General features: G+C 49.6%; 1 protein-coding gene across 3 annotated transcripts in view; it reads left to right on the forward strand.

The window, feature by feature from the left end:
• GPR132 (G protein-coupled receptor 132) overlaps nucleotides 1-18,820 on the forward strand; it is a 31,936-nt gene extending 13,116 nt beyond the window's left edge. For 2 of the 3 annotated variants that reach the window (XM_082219201.1, XM_082219200.1), the window contains exon 2: nucleotides 17,288-18,820. In XM_082219201.1, coding sequence (XP_082075327.1) covers nucleotides 17,305-18,306 — 1,002 coding nt within the window. In that variant the 5' untranslated portion in view covers nucleotides 17,288-17,304 and the 3' untranslated portion in view covers nucleotides 18,307-18,820. Of the gene's footprint in view, nucleotides 1-15,947; nucleotides 16,188-17,287 lie in introns of all 3 variants that reach the window. The other variant, XM_082219202.1, reaches the window with a different exon arrangement.
• The last annotated feature ends 4,695 nt before the right edge of the window (nucleotides 18,821-23,515 follow it).

The following is a 23,515-nucleotide window of genomic DNA, read 5'->3' on the forward strand; positions in this document are numbered from 1 at the left end:
GCTGCTGAAAATAGCCGAACCTCAAATTTCGACCAACAGATGCTCCGCAGCTTAGACCGCATCTGCGCCAGCAATTCAAATGTAATGGGTCGCCTGGAGACGGGCCTGGAAGGAGTGAGTCGCCCCCATCCCTCCAGGGCCCTACGCACTACAAACTTCTTACACGGATCTTTATTAAAATATGCTTTACTAAAAAAGGAAATTGCTGCAGAATGCAGGCGAAGGGTCCTAGCTGCACGACGCATCTGGAATAGATGTGCCAGATACCGGAGCACCTGAGAGGTGGAGTGGGGGGTGGTAACCTCCCCAGCAGGCTGCCCACTAAATAACAAGAAGTCCGCCCAGGCCTTTTTATAGGACCTCAAGGTAGAAGGTGCCACAGATGCAGCTACTCCCTGTAAGACTAAGTTCTGCCAAGGTTCCAGAGATGATCCGGGAAAATTTCCGGACGGTCTCGAGCCACTGGCACCAGGGACCTGAAACGCTCCATCTGAAAACGGGACAGAGCATCAGCAATTTCGTTAGAAATTCCTGGGACAAAACGGGCAGAAAAAACAATGTTAAAACGCAAGCAATGCAAGACGAAGGCCCGAAGAAGGGCAGATACCCGAGGGGATCGTGAAGACTGCTTGGCCAGTACATTCACCACCGCCTGGTTATCAGTCCAGAAACAAACACGGTGATCCCTAAATTGTTCGACCCACAAGTGCACTGCCACTACAATGGGGAAAAACTCAAGAAAGGTTAAGTCCCTGGTTATAGCCTGCCCCCTCCATGCAGGAGGCCAGCGCTCAGCGCACCACCTGCCATCCCAGTACAAGCCAAACCCTAAGGACCCCGCAGCATCCGAATGCACTTGGAAGTCGTTGTGGAGGTTCAAAGTGTCCTGCCACAAGGACACCCCGTTGAATTCCTCCAAGAATTCCAACCAAATAGCAAGGTCATCCCGTACCTGAGCAGGAAGGCGGACCCTGTGATGCGGGGCCTGCAGGCCCGAGGTGAGTCTGGCCAAGCGTGAACAGAAAGGTCGCCCGGGAGCGACCACCCTGCAAGCAAAGTTCAGGTGGCCCAGCAAAGACTGAAGTTGCCGCAGGGAGACCTTCTTTAAAGGAATCATCTCTTCGATGACCATTCTTAAATTGGTTATTTTTTCAGGAGGCAGGCTAGATGTTTGAGCCACGGTATCTAACAAGATACCCAGGTAAGTCAGCTTGGTAGAAGGACCCTCGGTCTTCTCAGCCGCTAACGGGACGCCCAGCTCTTTCGTTAAGGAAGCGAAGGCTTGCAATAAGACCACACAATCCCCCGTATTGCCTGCAGAGGCGACCAAAAAATCATCAAGATAATGCGTGACACCGCTTAAACCGGTTTTTTCACGTAAAGCCCATTCCAAAAACGAACTAAAACTCTCAAAGGCCGCACAGGCAACTGAGCAGCCCATGGGCATAGCCTTATCGAAGTAAAAACTCCCTTCGAACTGAAAACCCAGCAACCAAAAATCATCGGGATGAATAGGAAGCAGCCGAAATGCTGATTCAATGTCGCATTTTGCCAGTAAGGCGCCTGGCCCAAATTTTCGGATCATCTTGATTGCGTGATCCAAAGAAGCATACCTCACTGAACAAAGCTCCGGGGGAATCACATCATTTACTGATGTGCCTCTGGGATGTGAAAGATTATGTATTAGGCGAAATTCCCCCGGGGCTTTTTTGGGAACTATGCCCAAAGGTGAAATATGCAAATTGGGAAATGGAGGGACCGCAAATGGACCGGCCATGCGACGTAAAGCTAGTTCCTTGCCAATTTTTCTTCGTGCCACCTCTGGCATATCCCTAATCGATTTCTGGTTGGCTGGGTTTCTGGCAACCGGGGTAGAGACCACCGGGATTCTAAAACCTAAAGAAAAACCTTCGCGCAAATAAGACGCCGCCTTGGCATCGGGGTACAACTCCAACAAAGAAAGCAGCGGCTGTAGCCTTACCGGGGTGTAAGCTAAAGAGGAAATCAAGCTACTTCCCTGCTCCCCCGGCAGGGGCTTGGGCTGCGGTTTTTGGGGGCTGTTGAGAGCCCCCCCCTTTTCGAAAGGGGCGGCGGCCAGTCTGGCACGCGGACCCGGAATGGTTCCCTGAACACTTATCGCACGCATGTGCGTATTTACAAGACTGCCGTGTGCAAGCACCCTTATTGAAATCCCAGCAAAAAAACTTTTTTCCCAACCTGGTAGGGGCAGCCTTAAACTTCTGGGAGTCAGGGGCCTTCTTCTCTATTCGGGGGGCCACATAAGTGGTCCAGACATCCAAGTCCTTCCGATCCCAGCGGGCCGTAGGGATCTTAGCCGCCCTACGCCTAAAATTCTGGTCGTAAGCTAGCGCAGCAGTTTCTCCAGCCATTGTGAAGGCGGAACGGACAATGGACAGATACACCCAAAGATGCAATGATCTCCTGGGGTAGGCTGCGGCCACAACTCCAGCAAAAACCTGAAAACTATCTAGCCAACGCTCGAAGGTCCTGTCGGCCTTAGCTATGATTGACCGCTTCTTTGGAGCAGGCAGGCCCTTATCCAGAGGCTCCTGACCTTCCAACGGGGGAGCTAAGCTAAAGATATCAACGTAGCGGCCGTCCAAGATCCTTGAGCGTAATTTGGCGGACAGGTGAGCCCCCGGAATAATGTCCCTGGCCGAGTTGGTAGAGACTTTTACATCCGGCACCAGGACCCCTTCAAGGCAGTCTAACACTGCCCCATATCTGGCCCTATGGGAGTTCGCCCTCCGCTCCCAAACCCATTTTGGAAGCCCCGAGGCTTCCCCAAAACCCCAGTATAACTTAAGGTGCGCTTCCTCATCACTACTCGAACTCTGGGATGACTCACCTGACGAAGAGGACGAGGTGTCCCTACGCCTCTTCTTGGCACGCCTCCTTGAACTTCTCTTATGGCGGCGATGACCACCTGAGGACGTCTTCGGAGGGAGAGGGAGGCTATCCTCGACCGACGATTCTGATGCGTCGCCCTGCTGCGAAGTAGCTGGGAGTGACTGGAAAGACACAACCTGTGAATGACCAGGGATCGAGGTGCCCGCCCCCGCGGGCTGCAAAGGTGACCCCCGCACGACAAGACCCCGTGCAGGTGCCCTCTTCCCCGCCCCCGCCCGGGTAGAAACCCGACCCCGTGGCCCGGCAACCTGCGGCACAGGCGGCACCGAAGACCGAGCCTGAGGCGCGTCGGGCAAGGGGCCACCGGCCGACAGTGGCTCTCCCTCTTCTTCACTGGATGAAGACGGTGGAAACGAAGGATCCACAGGGGGAGCCAACATGGCAGAAGAAGTTGACGGGGTCGAGTGGCGATGCATCAGACCATCCAGCTCCGCCTCCATCCTTGCCAGAGCCACCGGGTCGCCAGCCAAACTGGAGACCATGGATTGAAGGCGTCTCACCGACTGGCCAGGTTCAGGGGAACGTAAGGCCTGAGACGGGCCTTTAATAGGCCGCTTTCCAGCGCAGGCCGGACCAGACTTCTTTGTCGCCTTCTTTGGGGCCATTCCTACTACTGGTGAAAGAGAAAATTAAACTTAAATTAAAATGAATTAGAAATTAAAATCACCAAATAGAACAAAATTACTAACCGGGATTACTGAGAAGTTGATGTTAAAACAATAAATATAGAAATAAATTAGATACCCAGCAGCAGCGGACAACCCCACCTGCACCAATTCTCACTGGCGTGGCAGCACTGAAACTGAATTGGAAGGCACAAGGTATCAGAAGGCAATTCGGCCCCCGCAATATACCAACGTCCACTAGAGGCCGCCACCTATATGAGAAATTGCCCTGCAATACGTCTTGCGGCCACCAGAGGCCGCCACTCAATTCCTGGCAGGCCCTGCAACTACAGGGCCTGACCACTAGATGTCTCACTTCCAGAGAGGGGGCAAAATGGCGCTCGCCGAAATGCCTGAAGAATGATGAAGGCAGCCAGGAAAACCCCACCCTGGGACGAGGTGAGTCGCCCCAAGGCCCAGGCTGCCTCCCTCAGGACCCTCAGAGGCCCCAGGCAGTGCAGGGGAGGAAGGAGACGGCCCCGGCCGGGCCGACTAGGCCGCAGCAGTTGCGGACCGCAGGCCCACGCACAAGGCCAGCGATTCCCTGCGCGGGGTGGCCCACCGGACGCGGAGGCCCGCCCGCGCACTGCGCCCGCGGATCGAGGCCTCCACCGGGGCCCGGGAAGGCCCGATAGTTGGGGGGCAGGCGAGCACAGGAAGGACAGGCCGCAGCTGGGCCGACTAGGCCGCGGCGAAGCCGCGGCGCCCGCAAGCCCCCGTACAATGGGCCAAGACGCCCGGCGCAGCGCGGCCTGCCGGTCGCAACAGCCCCGCGCCGCACCCAGGGATCCGGGCCTCCCAAGGGCCTGAAAGGCCCGGTAGAAAATGGGGGGGCTGGCGGGCGGGGAAGGGCAGGCCCCGGCCGGGCCGACTAGGCCGCGGCGGAACCGCGGCGCCCGCAGGCCCCCACACAGCGGGCCAAGACGCCCGGCGCAGCGCGGCCCGCCGGTCGCAACGGCCCCGCGCTGCACCCAGGGATCCGGGCCTCCCAAGGGCCTGAAGGCCCGGTAGAAATGAAAGGCCCGGTAGAAAATGGGGGGGCTGGCGGGCGGAGGAAGGGCAGGCCCCGGCCGGGCCGACTAGGCCGCGGCGGAACCGCGGCGCCCGCAGGCCCACCCGCGACGGGCAGGTGCTGCCCGGCGCGGCGCGGCCCACCCGCCGCAGCGGCCCCGCGCGCACACCGCGCCCGGAGATCTGGGCCTCCTCCGGGGCCCCCAAAGGCCCAATGGAAGATGGGGGGGCAGCGATCTGAGCTTTGACAGAGGCCTACAAAGGCCGCTTGCAGATGGGGTGTGTGGCTTAACACAGGCCCCGAGCTGCAAGGAGGCGAAGGGAGGAAAAAGGCTGTTGCCCACCTGGCCCGGGTCCCCCGGCTCGGCCGAGAACCGGGCCGTGAGCCACCCGAGGCCAGGAGCCTCGTCCCCCCCCCTCCTGAGGGAAGCAAGAGCTAACAACCCTTGCCAACAATTAAAATAAAAAGGGGGTATGAAACAAACAGGTATAATAAAAGGGGAGAGCGATAGTAGAAAGGGGGGAAAGGAAAAGAAAAGAGCACAAGAGGGAAGGGGAAAGCAACAGATTATACAACCAGACTCTCGCTGAAAACTCGGTGCAGATCCGATGTCCACAGCAAAAGAGAAAGAGAAAGCTGTGGACCCTGCTTATATAAGGGGACTAAACCCACCCCTAAATTGGCAACATCAATTTTGCCCCAGTAACAGCTTTAACCAATCTGCTCCATCCCATTGCCCTCAATGGGCTGGTCACTAACTGGGGGCTTTGTTTGGCCCCATCCGCAACACGTGCTCTCTCTTCTATGAGAACACGCTTTGTCAATGGCCCTGTATTGTTTCTTAATGTCCCTAACTTGGCCAGGTCGTTTTGCATAGGCTAGCTCAGGAATTGCTCTGCAGCTTGTATTTATCCCTTCATATCCCACTTATTAATTTCTAGGGTTTAGCACTGCCCCCCATCTATAACAACACAGAGGTACCTCTGGATACGAACGGGATCCGTTCCAGAGCCCCGTTCGCATCCTAAAGTAAATGTAAGATGCAACTGCACGTCTGCGCGGGTCGTGTTTCGCCGCTTCTGCGACTGCATGTGACGTCATTTTGAGCATCTGCGTGAGCGGCGAAACCCGGAAGTAACACATTCCGTTACTTCCATGTCGCCGCGGAGCGCAACCCGAAAATATTCATTCCGAAGCTACTTCAACCCGAGGTATGACTGTATTATGCAGTTAAGAACTCTCCCAAAGGGGAGCTTTGGGGCATTTTTGAGTGGGCTCCGAACAGATGTTTCTACCATTTCCACATCCGCTTTCATAGAACGAGATGCCTGTTCTCAGATCCTCTTTTTAAAACTAAACAAAACGTAGGAGCTGCTTCCTTAACACTGAAGAGAGGAACCCAGTCATCTTGCAGACACTGGGTGGAACTGTTGGGACCATGTGACTTTTTAGTCCAGGGAAAAGGAAAGTAAGAGGGGACAAGATAGAAGTCTATAAAAGTCTTGTGAAAAGGAAAGTGGTGGGAAAATGCACATGAAAGTGTGGAATACACCTTGCTTTGACACAGCTCCATTTAACCACTTTGTAAACAAATCAGGATAAATGCTCATCAAATAGGCAACATTGTAGAATCTGCAGACAGATCAGGAGGAATGCTCATAAACAGCCCCACATAAGCAAATCAGGACAAGTGCTCATTGATGTATAACCTCCCTGCAAGCAAATCAAATAAATATAAGAAATGGAAGAAAGGGGAAATCACAAAGGAGGAGTATACACGAGTAGCCAGTGGTTGCAGGGTGCAGGTCGGGCTGGCTAAAGCTCAGAATGAGCTTGGGCTTGCAAGAAAGGCTAGCAATGATAATAATAAAGGTTTCATCGGATATGTCCGAAACAAGAGGAGGAAGAGGCAAGCGGTAGGTGACAACGAGAAAGCAGAACTACTCAACACCTATTTTGCCTCTGTCTTTACCCAAAAGGAAAGCAGTGCCCAAGCTGGTAAAAAGGTAAAGGTAAAGGGACCCCTGACCATTAGGTCCAGTCGTGACCGACTCTAGGGTTGCAGCGCTCATCTTGCTTTATTGGCCAAGGGAGCCGGCGTACAGCTTCCCGGTCATGTGGCCAGCATGACTAAGCTGCTTCTGGCAAACCACAGCAGTGCACAAAAACACCGTTTACCTTCCCGCCGGAGCGGTACCTATTTATCTACTTGCACTTTGATGTGTTTTCGAACTGCTAGGTGGGCAGGAGCAGGGACCAAGCAATGGGAGCTCACCCCATCACGGGGATTCAGACCGCCAACCTTCTAATCGGCAAGCCCTAGGCTCTGTGGTTTAGACCAGTGTTTTTCAACCACTGTTCCGCAGCACACTAGTGTGACGCGAGATGTTGCCTGGTGTGCCATGGGAAAAATTAAAAAATCCGAAAGATTTTTTTTTTTAAGTCAAATTTTTGATTGGGGCGCCGTCCCCGGAGGGAGGCGGGCGAGTCGGGCGGCGAGAGGCGGGGCGGCGGCGGCGAGGAGAGGCCACCCAGCGCGGGGCTCTCGCCATCTGCCTGCCTGGCTGCCTGCGAGCTCGGCGGGCAGCGCCTCCGTCCGCAGCGCCCGCCTCGTGGCTCTCATTCCCTGCCCCTGCCAAAGCTCACCCAGCCAAGCCGCGCTCTCCTTCCTGCCTCGCTTTGCTGCCTCCTCCCCCCCCACCCCCAAAGCTTGGAGGTTCCCTGGCGCCGGCCCGCAGGTTTGACCCCCTTCTCACACCTGTTCGCGCTCCTTGCACGGAAAGGGGCGGATGGGGAGGAATGGGGCTCGCCGCTGCCTCCGCTCGCCCTCCCCCCCCTCCTTCGTGCGTCCCTCCCGGCGTGACGCTGCGCGCTGACGTCACGGGGCTGTAACGTGGTGTGCCTCGAGAATTTTTTCATGAGACAAGTGTGCCTTTGCCCAAAAAAGGTTGGGAAACACTGGTTTAGACCACAGTGCCACCCGCCCAACCTGGTAGTAACAGAATAAATGATGGAAGGAGGGAGTTGCAGCCCAAGATAGGAAAAGAGGTGGTAAGGGAACACCCATCCACTTTAAATGAATTCAAATATCCAGGGCTTGATGAGCAGCACCCAAGGGAACTAAAGGCGCTTGCAGGGGTAATCTCAGAGCCTTTGTCTATGTTCTTTGAGAATTCTTGGAGAACAGGTGAAGTCCCTCCAGACTGGAGGCAGGCAAATGTTGTCCCTATCTTCAAAAAGGGGAGAAAAGAAGACCTGGGTAAATACCAACTGGTGAGCTTGACATCAATATCAGGAAAGGTCCTAGAACAAATAATTCAACAGTCAGTCTGTGAGTGCTTAGAAAGGGATGCTGTGATTACATGCCAGGTGAATCTCATTTCTTTTTTTGATGGAGTTACAAGCTTGGTAGATCAGGGGAATGTTGTGGACATAGTGTATCTTCATTTCATTAAGGCTTTTGACAAAGTCCAACTCTGAGTCTATTATTCTATGAAACACACGATAAAGACAGACCATAAGCTATCCTTCCCGTAGGCTTTGTTCAAGCAAATCAGGATGAACACCCAATAAATAGGGCAGCTGGAAGAACCCATAGTTGCAAAACCCAGCCATTTCAAAGATAGAATCATAGAATCATAGAGTTGGAAGAGACCACAAGGGCCATCGAGTCCAACCCCCTGCCAAGCAGGAAACACCATCAGAGCACTCCTGACATATGGTTGTCAAGCCTCTGCTTAAAGACCTCCAAAGTAGGAGACTCCACCACACTCCTTGGCAGCAAATTCCACTGTCAAACAGCTCTTACTGTCAGGAAGTTCTTCCTAATGTTTAGGTGGAATCTTCTTTCTTGTAGTTTGGATCCATTGCTCCGTGTCCGCTTCTCTGGAGCAGCAGAAAACAACCTTTCTCCCTCCTCTATGTGACATCCTTTTATATATTTGAACATGGCTATCATATCACCCCTTAACCTCCTCTTCTCCAGGCTAAACATGCCCAGCTCCCTTAACCGTTCCTCATAAGGCATCGTTTCCAGGCCTTTGACCATTTTGGTTGCCCTCCTCTGGACACGTTCCAGTTTGTCAGTGTCCTTCTTGAACTGTGGTGCCCAGAACTGGACACAGTACTCCAGGTGAGGTCTGACCAGAGCAGAATACAGTGGCACTATTACTTACCTTGATCTAGATGCTATACTCCTATTGATGCAGCCCAGAATTGCATTGGCTTTTTTAGCTGCCGCGTCACACTGTTGGCTCATGTCAAGTTTGTGGTCAACCAAGACTCCTAGATCCTTTTCACATGTACTGCTCTCAAGCCAGGTGTCACCCATCTTGTATTTGTGCCTCTCATTTTTTTTGCCCAAGTGCAATACTTTACATTTCTCCCTGTTAAAATTCATCTTGTTTGTTTTGGCCCAGTTCTCTAATCTGTCAAGGTCGTTTTGAAGTGTGATCCTGTCCTCTGGGGTGTTAGCCACCCCTCCCAGTTTGGTGTCATCTGCAAATTTGATCAGGATGCCCTTGAGTCCATCATCCAAGTCGTTGATAAAGATGTTGAATAAGACCGGGCCCAAGACAGAACCCTGTGGCACCCCACTAGTCACTCTTCTCCAGGATGAAGAGGAACCATTGATGAGCACCCTTTGGGTTCGGTCAGTCAGCCAGTTACAAATCCACTGAGTGGTAGCATAGTCAAGACCGCATTTTATCAGTTTCTTTACAAGAATATCATGGGGCACCTTGTCAAATGCCTTGCTGAAATCAAGGTAGGCTACATCCACTGCGTTCCCTTCATCTACCAGGCTTGTAATTCTGTCAAAAAACAAGATCAGGTTAGTCTGACATGACTTATTTTTCAGAAATCCATGCTATTGGTGATCACAGCATTCCTTTCTAGGTGCTCACAGACTGTTTGCTTAATGATCTGCTCCAGAATCTTCCCTGCTATTGATGTCAGACTGACTGGGCGGTAATTATTTGGGTCCTCTCTTTCCCCCTTTTTGAAAATAGGGACAACATTTGCCCTCCTCCAGTCTGCCGGGACTTCGCCTGTTCTCCAGGAATTCTCAAAGATGACTGCCAGTGGTTCTGAGATCACATCTGCCAGTTCTTTTAATACTCTTGGATGCAGTTCATCTGGCCCTGGAGACTTGAATACATCTAAACTGGCCAAGTATTCTTGTACTATCTCCTTAGTTATTCTGGGCTGTGTTTCCTTTGCTGAATCATTTGCTCCAAATTCTTTAGGTCAGGCATTGTTTTCCTTATCGGAGAAGACTAAGGCAAAGAAGGCATTGAGGAGTTCAGCCCTTTCTGTGTCCCCTGTTTGCATTTCACCATCTTCTCCTCTGAGTGACCCCACTGTTTCTTTGTTCTTCCTTTTGCTACGAACATACCCATAGAAGCCTTTTTTGTTGCTTTTAACCTCTCTAGCAAGCCTGAGTTCATTCTGTGCTTTAGCTTTTCTGACTTTGTGTCTACACGTGCTGGCTATTTGATGATCCTAAGCAAAACTAAATACATAAACAACAAAAGCATCACAAAGAGGGCCCATAGATATGAGTACACGAGTCTCCCCCCCCCCCATTTTAATACCCCTGTTGTTTCAGCAGGCTTTGCTGTTTGACTATACTACCCGCCCCCTAAAAGCCTGCCCAACCCTGTCAATATCCTGTCCTGCACTGGCTTCTGAAGCAAGGTGTGTTAGCAACCTGACCGCAGCCTGATAGGCAGATGTTTTATCTGACAATGGATCTGACTATTCTTCATATAGAATAACCACAACTTAAAGACTCACAGCAACCGTTGGTTTTCCCCGCCGGGGCTGGGAAGAGCAGTAGATGTGCATTCGGTGTCCAGGTGCATTGATCTTACTTTTATTTACTTCTAACTTTATTTATATGCCACCTTTCTGATTCTGGTCCAGCCAAAAGGAGCCCACAATATCGCAAAGAGCACAATGGATGCTGTTGCAAACACCCTCGTCTCCGAGTGGCAAGAGATTCCAGGAGTGCCTGCACATAACCAGGGTTTGGGTTTCCTTGGGGTTTTTCCACAAGAGTTTTTCTAAAGGACTCTGAGCAACTTGCAGAGTTAATGATTAACTCTTACTCTGCCACCCACTTTTTTTTTTTTTTTTTTGTCAAGGGCCACCTGAAATCAGGCCAAGGGCTGGTGTTTGCTCACACCTTGTCTTCCAGGAATGGACTGCCTTTCAACCAGGCTGCACAGGACAACTTGATGATAAAGATCATGGGTAGGCAAACTACGGCCTGGGACCCAGATCCGGCCCAATTGCCTTCTAAATCCGGCCCGCAGACGGTCCAGGAATCAGTGTGCTTTTACATGAGTAGAATGTTTCCTTTTATTTAAAATGCATCTCAGGGTAATTTGTGGGGCATAGGAATTCGTTCATTATTATTTTTTCAAAATATAGTCTGGCCCCCCACAAGTTCTGAGGGACAGTGGGCCCGGCCCCCTGCTGAAAAAGTTTGCTGACCCCTGATAAAGATTTTCCAGAGATCCCTGAGATACCTCTTAAGGTTTTCATTGAGGGATGCTTGAAAACCTTAGGAACATAGGAAGCTGCCCTACCCCGAGTCAGACCATTTGTCCATCTAGCCCAATATTGTCTACACTGGCTGGCAGCAGCTCCCCGGGGTTTCAGGCAGGAGACATTCCCAGCCATACCTGGAGATACCAGAGACAGAACTTGAGACCTTCTGCATGCAAGGCAAATGTTCTAGCACTGGATCATGGCCCTTCCTTCAGAAGAAACTCCTTGAACAGAGTTTCGAAATCTAGATCATCAGATTGCCCAGAGTGGCTTAACTGAAAGGCAGTACATTCCTGGAGCACTGCAGATATTAATATTGTTCAGGTTGAAGCAAACGGATGCATAAAAACTGACTCCTCTTCTTGGAATAAAACATTGTCCAGACAATGTATTAAGTAGTGCATTAATGTGTTAAGTATTGTTCAAAACTTTACTTGCAGAACTTTCTTCCAAAACAGGTATAAAACAATCAAAGATACATCCAGATAGTTCCATGAGACACATGCCTGTTCTTAGAAATAAAATAACTTATAAGCAGAGCTGACAAACATAGCTCTCTCTCTCTCTCTCTCTCTCTCTCTCTCTCTCTCTCTCACACACACACACACACACACACACACACACACACACACACACAGGCTCCATTAGCCTGCATTTCAGCCCAAGACTGTAAGCTCCTTGGAGTGAGTAATTTGCACATCCTTCACTCACGGAGCCTGGGAACAAAGAAAACAGCCACCAGCCTTCAAGATGGTGATTTGCAATTGAATACCTTGATTATGTGATCTAAGGTTAAACACTCATGTGATAGAGCAGAGAACATTCTCAGTTAATCGTTAACTTAATCAGAGCTCAGAAAGCTCTTAGTATGCTGCTGTGGAAAATCTCCAAAGTCAGCAATGCACATTCAAGAATTCTCCATTTTGGTCTCAGTTAAACAATTATACTTAACATGGAGGACAAGGAGTAGGCAAATTTCAGCCCTCACATGGCCCTTGGTCTAATTTCCTGGTGGTGGCAAAGGGGGGTCCTTCTTTGGATCTGCTTCTTCCACCACTTCCCTGTAACCCCTGGCAGATTATCCCCAGAAGATATGTCACCCTCAGCAGGAAAAAGGTTCCCCAGCCCTACTGTAGGGCAACAGTTAAGTCTGGCCAGTGAATAAGCCCTCTACAACATTCCCCATGATCCTTTGCCTCATGCGAGGGTTCAGTGGCAGGCGTGCCAAGCAGAAGGGCTCCTTGTGAGACAAGTCAGTGCAGAAATGAAACAGGCTACAAAAACTTTCCCTGAAGCTAGAAAGTATCAAAACCACTAGCCCAGTGCAAATTCTAATTTGTCCAATCCTCTTTTAAAACCATCCAAATTGGTGGCTGTCGTGGAGCAAGTTCTCTAGTTATCTATGCATGTGTGAAGAATGTTGTCACCTAGCTGCATGGAACTGAAGCGTGGGTAGAGATGGTTCGTCTAATCCTAAACTTACTTCTCCACATTTCCACATCAGTCCTTGTGAAAATTCCCCTTCATTTTAGTGCAAATTCTTCCTAATATCCTAATTTTTTATTTTCCTTTTGCATGATCTTGCCTAATACACACGTTTTTGCAAAACAGATTCCCCTAAGATAGTACAATTTTGTATGTTATTTTCACCAGCATGTGCATTTCTGGAGAACTGCATTGCAAAATTCAGAGAACCACAAATTTTGACAGGAGGCATCATTTTTTTTGGGGGGGTGCATCATTTTGGGAAGTGTGAATTGGGTAGGTTCACCGTTAAATGTGAACACCTTCAAACATTGTGGTGCAGTTCTCCTGCAAAGTAATGTGCAGAAAGTCATACACAAGTGAAAATAACATACAAAAACATTCCTCTTTGGCTGATTGGCGGCCAATGCCCTTTTAAAATGTGTTGGGGAAAGGGGGTTCATTGGGTTGTTTTTGTTAGTTATTTCTATTATGCATTTCGTATTTTTATATTGTGGTTTTGTGTTGTAGCCGCCCTGAGACCTGTGGGTGTAGGGCAACATACAAATTTAAATAAGAATAAGAATTTCTTGCACAAAAGTATATTAGTCAAAACTGCATGCAAAAATCTGAGTATTAGAATAAATTCAAACCAAATGCTGACAAATTTTCATGAGGCTTATTTTTATTTTTATTATTCAAATTTCTGCAGAAAGGTAAAGAACTTGAATTTAAGCCAGGGGGGGGGATGAAAAACAGGGAACCAAAATGGGCAAATCTGTCCATCCTTAATCTATCGAAACATGTTGGGTTTGGCCTTTAAGGTGCCACAGGGGGTATTTTCTCTCTCTCTCTCTCTCTCTTTCCCCCTCTCTCTCTCTCTTTCTTTCTTTCTAGCTGGTGCCACTTGCATAATTTCTTACACATAGTGGCACAGGAAATGTAAAAGGCAGAAGGAACTGAGAAAGGGTGGGGGCCTCCCTGGGAGGGATAGGGCTGTTTACGTTAACTGAGGCCCCAGCCATTTACAACTTTCTCGCTACGGCAAGGCTTGCAGTTGGTTTCTGTGTTAGCGTTGCAAGAGGCGATGGTGAAAGGGCTCTTGCGCCATGCAGACGCTCTCGCTATTGAGCTCCAGGGGGCTTCCAGAAGTGGAGCAAGAGCCAGGCAAAAAGTCCAGAGAGGAGGGAGGTCATGGCTTTGAAGCAGATCATGAAGCTCGCCAAGGAAGAAAATAAAAGTCCCTATCAGAGAAGAATCCCTGGGACGCGGGTGGCGCTGTGGGTTAAACCACAGAGCCTAGGACTTGCCGATCAGAAGGTCGGCGGTTCGAATCCCCGCGACGGGGTGAGCGCCCGTTGCTCGGTCCCTGCTCCTGCCAACCTAGCAGTTCGAAAGCACATCAAATGCAAGCAGATAAATAGGTGCCACTCCAGCGGGAAGGTAAACGGCGTTTCTCTGTGCTGCTCTGGTTCACCAGAAGCGGCTTAGTCATGCTGGCCACATGACCCGGAAGCTGTACACCGGCTCCCTTGGCCAGTAAAGCGAGATGAGCGCCGCAACCCCAAAGTCGGGCACGACTGGACCTAATGGTCAGGGGTCCCTTTACCTTTACCAGAGAAGAATGGCAGATCAAGTTGATGGATTATGCCGAAATGGCTAAAATGACCGGAAGAATCAGAAATCAGGAAGACCAAAATTTTAATAAGGAATGGGGAAAATTTGTAACTTATCTTAAAAACTATTGTAAACAGTTAAAATTGTTAGTGGGATTGGAATAACACTTGTTGCTTAATGGTGAATTTTTGACACAATGGAAAGGTAAAAAGATTTGGATTATTATAAAAGATGCAGGAGGAAATGATTAGCAATAGGACCCAGAAAGGGGAGGAGGGAAGTCCAGGAGGTTCTTTGGAATCTGGTTTCTATGTTGTATGTTGGCTATGTGACTGCAAAATATTATTCTGAAAAACCATATATACAAGCAAATGCAGACGGGTTGGCCAGGGAGGGTTTGCAAATCCACTGCAACCAGAATAAGAAAAGAAGCAATGCAAAGCTGTATTGGGAAACAGGAAAAGAGAAGGGCCATATATCTCAGTGGCAGAGCAGCTGCTTGCATGGAGTCCCAGGTTGAAACCCCAGACAGGGCTGGAATTTGCCCCCTGCCTGAAACCATGGAGAGCCACAGCCAGTCAATGCAAATAATTTTGAACTAGATGGGCCAGTGGTCTGACACAGCAGAAGACAGCTTCCTGTGTTTCTATGAAAGATCAAGCGCAGCTTTCATTTGTGGGGTAAGCCAGCATCAGAACCACGGTGGCAGACAGCTCATGCCTCAGTCTCCTCTCGTTCTCTCTTCACTTGTTGCTGATGTTACAGATAGGTAGCCGTGTTGGTCTGCCATAGTCAAAATAAAAAATTCCTTCCAGTAGCACCTTAAAGACCAACTAAGTTAGTTCTTGGTATGAGCTTTCGTGTGCATGCACACTTCTTCAGATACACTGAAACAGAAGTTGCCAGACCCTTCTATATAGTGAGAAGGTGGGGAGGGGTATTACTCAGAAGGGTGGTGGGAATGGGAGATTGGCAGATAGCTGAGATGAGCCTGTTGACGACTCTTAACGACTGTAATAGGTCTTACAGGAAAAGGCAAGGGGTGAGAGGGTGAGAAATGGCTTAGTCATGGATTCTTATCCCATTATACATAACTAAGCCATTTCTCACCTTTTCACCCCTTGCCTTTTCCTGTAAGACATATTTTAAAAGCACATATTTTGCCATTTTGTCACCCCCCTCAGTGATGACACCCAGGGCAGTCCACACCCACCGCACTCCCCTTCCTACGCCACTGGCCAGCACCCCCTGACCAGCCACAAAGGCACCATTCACCTGCAGAGCTTGTAGCCAGGGCTGCTGCAACAAACAGCTGTGCAAGACTTTGGGAGGCAGAGATGCGAGAGGGCGTCAGAGGAGGGAGGGAAAGAAAGAGGAACAGAGACCAGTGTTGCCCACAGCATCCCTGACCATCATTCAGGGCACACTGGTTGAAAACCACTAGTTTATGTATTTAGTTTCGCTTAGAATCGGTTTATCCAATTATCTGTTGCTTTATTGAAATCGTTTTTATAGGGCAAGAAACTACAACAGGGTTTCCCTAACCATGGTCCATGAACTTCATTCAGATGGTCTGCAAATTATCGTGGGATTTGCAGTTGAAGATGGGAGACGGCAATTCTGTTGCATTATGATCTTTAACCACATTTCATTGCTTCTTTTATCTTTTTTTATTGTACAACAATTTGCATTCCATTTATCAGACAGCATCTAGCACAGCACTTTGGAATAGCTACAACAGGCAGAAAAATCATTCAGTGGTCTGCCAAGAACCTCAGTGCTCAGGCTGAGGGGTGTTGAGGAACCCCTGCTCTAGGAAATTGGGTTGAGAGGAGAGAAACAAATAGACACAGAGATTCTTGGTGACATCACAGGTGCTGGCCAATCAGCACTATACGCAGCCACCATTAAGCTGGACACAAGATAGGAACAGTATGTTTTGGGTGAGTGCAGTGCATATTGTGCATATTAAATTTGAGACACACCCTTGGCTTGACACTCTGCAAGAATTTTGCAAACCTGACTGTGATTTTAGCCTCTTGGGTCATTTTCAAAACTAAAAGGTGGAGAGCTAGAAAATTCCCCAGGCATGCTCTGTTTAGGTATTGCATTTACCGTATTTTTCGCCCTATAGGACGCACTTTTTCCCCTCCAAAAATGAAGGGGGAATGTGTGTGCATCCTATGGGGCGAATGCAGGCTTTCGCTGAAGCCTGGAGAGCGAGAGGGGTCGGTGCGCACCGACCCCTCTCGCTCTCCAGGCTTCAGGAAGCTATCCGCAAGTCTTGCAAGTGCAGTGGGATGTCCCGCGGGCTCGCAAGGCTTGTGGGCAGCAGCCTGCAGCCCAAAAGCTCGGGGGACAGCGGGGAGGCGCAGCGCCGCCACCCCGCTATTCCCCGACCTGATCTGGAGGCTGGCGGGGGGAAGAAGCAAGCTTGCTTCTCCCCCCCTGCCAGCCCCACAAGCTCAGGGGATAGCGGGGAGGCAGAGCGCCGCCACCCCGTTATTCCCCGACCTGATCTGGAGGCTCCCTCTTCTAGCTTGGGGATGGCTGCGCAAACCTGGGGGGGAAATAAAAAAAATTCCCTTGGTTTCCCCCCAAAAAAACTAGGTGCGTCCTATAGGGTGAAAAATACGGTATATTCCATACTTGCAGGGTTCAAATAAAAACAAAATCCTTCTAAAGCTGCCAGGCAGCCTCCCTTCCTGCCCCCATTGACTGCTACACATGGGCTTGACTGAGGTGTAGTCCTGGCTGCCATAGAGGTGGACTGGGGCCTTCTTAAAGGGGCATTCGTGCAAGGCAATCCCTTGCAGATCTTCTCAAGGGGCCCCTCCCAGCCCTACCAGGCAATGCTGGGAATTGAACTTGGTACCTTCTGCATGCAAAGCAGCTGTCCTACCACTGAGCGAGAGCCCTTCCCCTCTCATTAGGGGTTTTGCATAAATGGTGGCTTTCGAGGGGGGCTTGAAGAAAGATCGCAGGCCAGCATTGGCCTGTTCCCATTCCTTAGCGCATCTAACTTTCTCCGTTTTGCTTCCAGACCTTCCAAAGGCCCAGATGAAGGACGCCACATGCAATTCCACGGCCATGCCATACAAAGACAGCCAGCATCTTCTGGTTGTGGTATACAGCATCGTCTTTATCATAGGCATCCCAACCAACTGCTTAACTGCCTTCTTGACGCTCGTTCAGATTCGCAAGGGAACCATTGCTGCCGTCTACCTCTTCGGCCTCTCCCTTTGCGAACTGATGTACCTGTGCACCCTCCCTCTTTGGATCCTGTACGTGCAAAATGGCCGTGATTGGAAGCTGGGGGACCTATCTTGCCAGGTGACCGGATACATCTTTTTCTGCAACATCTACATTAGCATTCTATTACTGTGTTGCATCTCCATCGACCGCTACGTGGCGGTCGTGTACGCGCTGGAAAGTAGAGGGATACGGCGCCAGAGGACGGCTGCGATAGTCACCACCTCCCTCTTTGTCACGGTTGCTGTGATCTATTGCCCCGTTTTTTTCCAGGAAGAAATACAGCAAACGAACAGCAAGATCTGCTTTGAAACGCCGCTCAACCGCCGTATAGCCTTTTACAACGTGGCACGGTTCTTTGTGGGCTTCCTCGTTCCATTCACTCTGCTCCTTTTCATGAACTACCGGATCTTCCGGTGTATCAAGAGCAGCTGCAGCCTCAGCCCTCCCCAGAAAACGAAAGTGAAGCGCCTGGCAATTGCCATCATTGCCATATTCCTGGTCTGCTTCGCCCCTTACCATGTGGTGCTCCTCATCAGGTCCGGAATCTACTTTCTCCGCCCAGCGGAGAGCTGCAGTTTCGAGAGAGGCGTCTACACGATCTCTGTAGTGTTCCTCTGCTTCTCCACCGCCAACAGTGTGGCGGACCCCTTCATCTACGTGCTGGCTAGCGAGAACGCCAGGCGTGAAATTTGCCGGGCTTTCGCAGCGTGTGGGATTCAGCTGTCCAGCGGCTCCAAGACGGACAGCAGCAAGGCCGACGATTCCCAAAGGCCACCGAAGGAGACAGGAAATAAAGAGGACAGGTAGCACCACCTCCTCTGCAGGACTTGTGTGTTAAAAAGCAAGTGGGTGGGAGGCAACGCCTTCATCTTCCCCTTGTGTCACTTGGGCTGACTCACAACTTGCCCACTTTGGGGGATAAGCACTGCCCAGTGCACAGTGCGGTCTCGTTTGCATTGTGCGCGATGAATAGCCCTTTCAGCAAATCCTGGCTGTTTTGCATATCAGGATGATGTCATGATGTGGTAACTTGCTGCTGAATCTGGGGAATGCTTGTTGATGCACCAGTGAAGGACCCCACAACACTGGGAGACCCTGCTGGTGAGGAAGCTGGCGTCACTTGTGCATGGTTTATTATTTATTGCCCCCTGTACCAAGAGGAAAGGGTTGGATTACAGCAGTTCAAGAGAATTCTAAATGCAGAGAGGAAACTATTGCATTACCTCTTTGGGATATCCTTTTTTTTTTTTGTGCGCTATTGGACCTTGTACAAAAACTCACAAGTTTGTATCTTGAATAAACGACCCACTTCATCACTGCATGCTCCACGTCTAATGTTCACAACAAACGCTGCACGGAAAGCATGTGGCTCTCTCTCTCTGCATGTGGGGGTTAATTGGGGGGGCAGTGACACTAGAGCAGGCATGGCCAAACGTGGCCCTCCAGCTGTTTTAGGAGTACAATTCCCATCATCCCTGACCACTGGTCCTGTTAGCTAGGGGTGATGGGAGTTGTAGTCCCAAAACAGCCGGAGGGCCAAGTTTGGCCACCACTGCACTAGAGCAACTGTTTCATGCAAGTGTTGATGGTGTCGTCATTTAAGATGTCCGTGTCTGCATGGCAAGATCCTTGTTCTAGCTCCCAGTTGCCAAAGAACAAGGAGGATTCTTTCCAAAGACTTTAATGTTTAGATTGCTGCAGTTACATATGCAGATAGCAGGTATCAGGCAATACATATAATCAATCCTAAACACAGCTGCTCTACCTGCCAAAGATTGACACTGTTACCCCTCTTTGCTATCCTATATACAGGAATAGAGCAGGCAAACTTAGATATATAAATAAGTTTGTAGAGAGAGGCTCTGTAGAGCCTATCGCCTTCCCTCCCGCCCGCCTCATGGCTTTCAAAATTAACCTTTATATCAGTGCATTTTGTACATTTTCCAGTTCTAATTATACTCATTACAAAATGGCTCAAAATTTCTCATTACAAGTCTTTAGACAACCCTGCTAGTGATGTTAATTGCTTACAATAATCTTTCCGATATCATATAAATTTACTCCAGTCCTTTTGGAATACTTAATCATGCTGGTTTCGGATTTTTCCTGTCAGCTTCGCCAGTTCTGCAAAGTCCATCATCTTCATCTGCCACTCTTCTTTCGTTGGTACTTCTTGTTGTTTCCATTTTGGGGCTAAAAGAATTCTTGTTGCAGTTGTTGCATACATATGCAGTCTTTTATCTTTCCTTGGTATCTCTTCACCCACTATACCCAATAAAAAGGCTTTTTTTTAACAAAAGTATTTTTAAACATTTTCTTTAACTCATTATATACCATTTCCCAGAAAGCGTTTACCTCTTTGCAAGTCCACTACATGTGGTAGAAGATACCTTCCCTTTCTTTACATTTCCAGCACTCATTAGTTCTTGTCTTGTACATTTTAGCCAGTTTAAAGGTAAAGGTAAAGGGACCCCTGACCATTAGGTCCAGTCGTGGTTGACTCTGGGGTTGCAGCACTCATCTCACTTTATTGGCCGAGGGAGCCGGCGTACAGCTTCCAGGTCATGTGGCCAGCATGACTAAGCCGCTTCTGGCGAACCAGAGCAGCACATGGAAATACCATTTACCTTTGGTAAATGGAGAGCCAGTGTGGTGTAGTGGTTAAGAGCGGTAGTCTCGTAATCTGGGGAACCGAGTTCGCGTCTCCGCTCCTCCACATGCAGCTGCTGGGTGACCTTGGGCTAGTCACACTTCTTTGAAGTCTCTCAGCCCCACTCACCTCACAGAGTGTTTGTTGTGGGGGAGGAAGGGAAAGGAGAATGTTAGCCGCTTTGAGACTCCTTAAAAGGGAGTGAAAGGCGGGATATCAAATCCAAACTCTTCTTCTTCTTCTTCTTCTTCTTCTTCTTCTTCTTCCCGCAGGAGTGGTGCCTATTTATCTACTTGCACTTTGACGTGCTTTCAAACTGCTAGGTTGGCAGGAGCAGGGACCAAGCAATGGGAGCTCACCCCATCACGGGGATTCAAACCGCCGACCTTCTGATCAGCAAGCCCTAGACTCAGTGGTTTAACCCACAGCGCCACCCGTGTCCCTTTAGCCAGTTTAGCTGGTGTTAAATACCATCTGCACATCATTTTCATAACATTTAGGCAGGCAAACTTAGTGAAGTGAGCATTCCTGCAATTTCTCACAGGTTCCTCCTCTACCTTTCTACCTAGGTGAAAGGGAAAGTGTCTCTGCCTCCCCAGAGGCTGTCAGGACTGGCAGAACATTCCCCTGTGGAAAGGCAGAGTGGCTCCCAGCATCTTATGGTGCTGGGGTGGGTGCCATGGACGGGAACCATGGAAGCATCAGAGGGAGACCCCGACGGCTGTGGAGAGGGAGATGGGGGGCTGGAGAGGGAAGCAGGGGCCACAACTCTCTTTGCACAGACAGTCCTTGGCAAACCCACCATCTAAATTGTCCCGACTCGGCCAGCCCACGATGATAATCATGGTAGTGGTGATAATTAATTACATTTGTATACCGTCCTATACCCGCAGTTCTCAGGACGGTTACAACGCAATCTAAAAACACAAAATACATAATGAAAACAAAAACAACCCAGTAAAAACCACTGACCATAGACAGAGCAGGCATTATCTGTGCAAAGTTTCCCAGTGTGGGCAATGGCATTGTTGGCAGCCTTCACGTGGCCCCTGAGACCGGCAGCCGTCAAGTCACAATTCCAGTCACCTGGCTGCTAGTTCTGGACTCGGTTTGTATTAGGGAAAGAATGGAAGTTTCTAATTCATTTACTTGTCTGAGGTGCAGTGTGTGGTTACGATCACTAGAGGGCAGAAAAGGCTAGGCTATTTCAGCAGCTGAAGGGAGAAAAAAATCAACAGTTTAACCACTCACCTTAGTATAAAGGCAAAGGTAAAGGGACCCCTGACCATTAGGTCCAGTGGTGACCAACACTGGGTTGTGGCGCTCATCTCGCTTTATTGGCCAAGGGAGCCGGCGTACAGCTTCCGGGTCATGTGGCCAGCATGACTACGCCGCTTCTGGCGAACCAGAGCAGCACACGGAAACGCCGTTTACCTTCCCGCTGGAGCGGTACCTATTTATCTACTTGCACTTTGACGTGCTTTCGAACTTAGGTTGGCAGGAGCAGGGACCGAGCAACGGGAACTCACCCCGTCGCGGGGATTTGTTTTAGTTAGCAACACGCTAAGTGCTGCACCGCAGAGGCAGGCAAGGATTTACACAGGCAAAAATGGCAGGTTCCAACAAGTGTCTGGCGGGAGTGGGGAATCAAAAGAATGACACTAGATATATAATATGAGGCCCAGCTGCAACTGTCACAAAGCAGGCTGGATGTTAAAGTAAGAAAGGGAAGGGGGGGATGATTATGTGATTTATTTTATTTCTATGCCACTTTTCATGCAAATAAGTCCTGGAGTCGTTTGCAAACAATACATAATAAGAACATGTCAGAACATAGCAGAACATCACAAATACATCATAAATCATATTTTGTTGGGTGTGATGGAAAAGAGACCCAGTCTGCTCGTTGCAACAATCTGGAAGAGCTGCTTTGCAGACAGAATTAGGTTCCTGTTTTTAAAACACCAACCAGAAATCTCAGGTTGCAGCAAGGCATGCTTGGTGAAGCAGCCTTTGAAAAACCAAGAGCTACCAGCATCCACATTAGAGAGCCAGTGTGGTGTAGTGGTTAAGAGCAGTGGACTCATAATCTGGGGAACCAGGTTCGCGTCTCCGCTCCTCCACATGCAGCTGCCAGTCACACTTCTCTGAAGTTTCTCAGCCCCACTCACCTCACAGAGTGTTTGTTGTGGGGGAGGAAGGGAAAAGGAGAATGTTAGCCACTTTGAGACTCCTTCGGGTAGTGATAAAGCGGGATCTCAAATCCAAAAGTCTTCTCCTCTTCTTCTACATCTGCTGTGGGAAACGACATGCATTTTGTTTGCCTCACCAGAAAGGTGCATGCTCTGGTTATCTCCCGCTTGGACTACTGCAATATGCTCTATGTGGGGCTACCTTTGAAGGTGACCTGGAAACTACAACTAATCCAGAATGCGGCAGCTAGACTGGTGACTGGGAGCGGCCACCGAGACCACATAACACCGGTCTTGAAAGACCTACATTGGCTCCCAGTACGTTTCCAAGCACAATTCAAAGTGTTGGTGCTGACCTTTAAAGCCCTAAACAGCCTCGGCCCAGTATACCTGAGGGAGCGTCTCCACCCCCATCGCTCTGCCCGGACACTGAGGTCCAGCGCTGAGGGCCTTCTGGCAGTTTCCTCACTGCGAGAAGCGAAGTTACAGGGAACCAGGCAGAGGGCCTTATCGGTAGTGGCACCCGCCCTGTGGAACTCCCTCCCACCAGATATCAAAGAGAACAACAACTACCAGACTTTTAGAAGACCTCTGAAGGCAGCCCTGCTTAGGGAAGCTTTTAATGTTTGATGCATTACTGTATTTTAATATTTTGTTGGAAGCTGCCCAGAGTGGCTGGGGAAGCCCAGCCAGATGGGCGGGGTATAAATAATAAAATATTATTATTATTGTTGTGACGTGGGGTTTGTGATTTCAGCTCTCTTGACATAATATGCTGGAGACAGTTCTCTAGTAACACTTCTTTATTAAAGCAAACAAGACTGAAGACTGAGGAGGAGAAAGCTACATTCATAGGGACAGGGGACTAGCTAGAAAGGATACATTTTGGAGGGAACAATATCAGGCAATCACAGTCTTGCCTTTTGGAGGAAACCAATAAGACAGAGGATCCAAATACAGCAGCTTAAATGAACCAATAGTAGCTGTACCCTCTGAAACCAAAAGGCAGTTACTTTACCCTAATGCAAATACAGACAATAATAATACAGATATAAAATCCTTTGACTCAATACAGAACACCCCTCCCCCCCTAGTGAGCACAGCAGACGTAATCTCTCAGGTACTGTGGGGTCCTACAACTTCTACTTGATCTCCTGACAACAGGTGTTGCCGG

This window comes from Podarcis vaucheri, assembly GCF_965113315.1.
Source record: "Podarcis vaucheri genome assembly, chromosome: 1".
NCBI lineage: Eukaryota > Metazoa > Chordata > Lepidosauria > Squamata > Lacertidae > Podarcis > Podarcis vaucheri.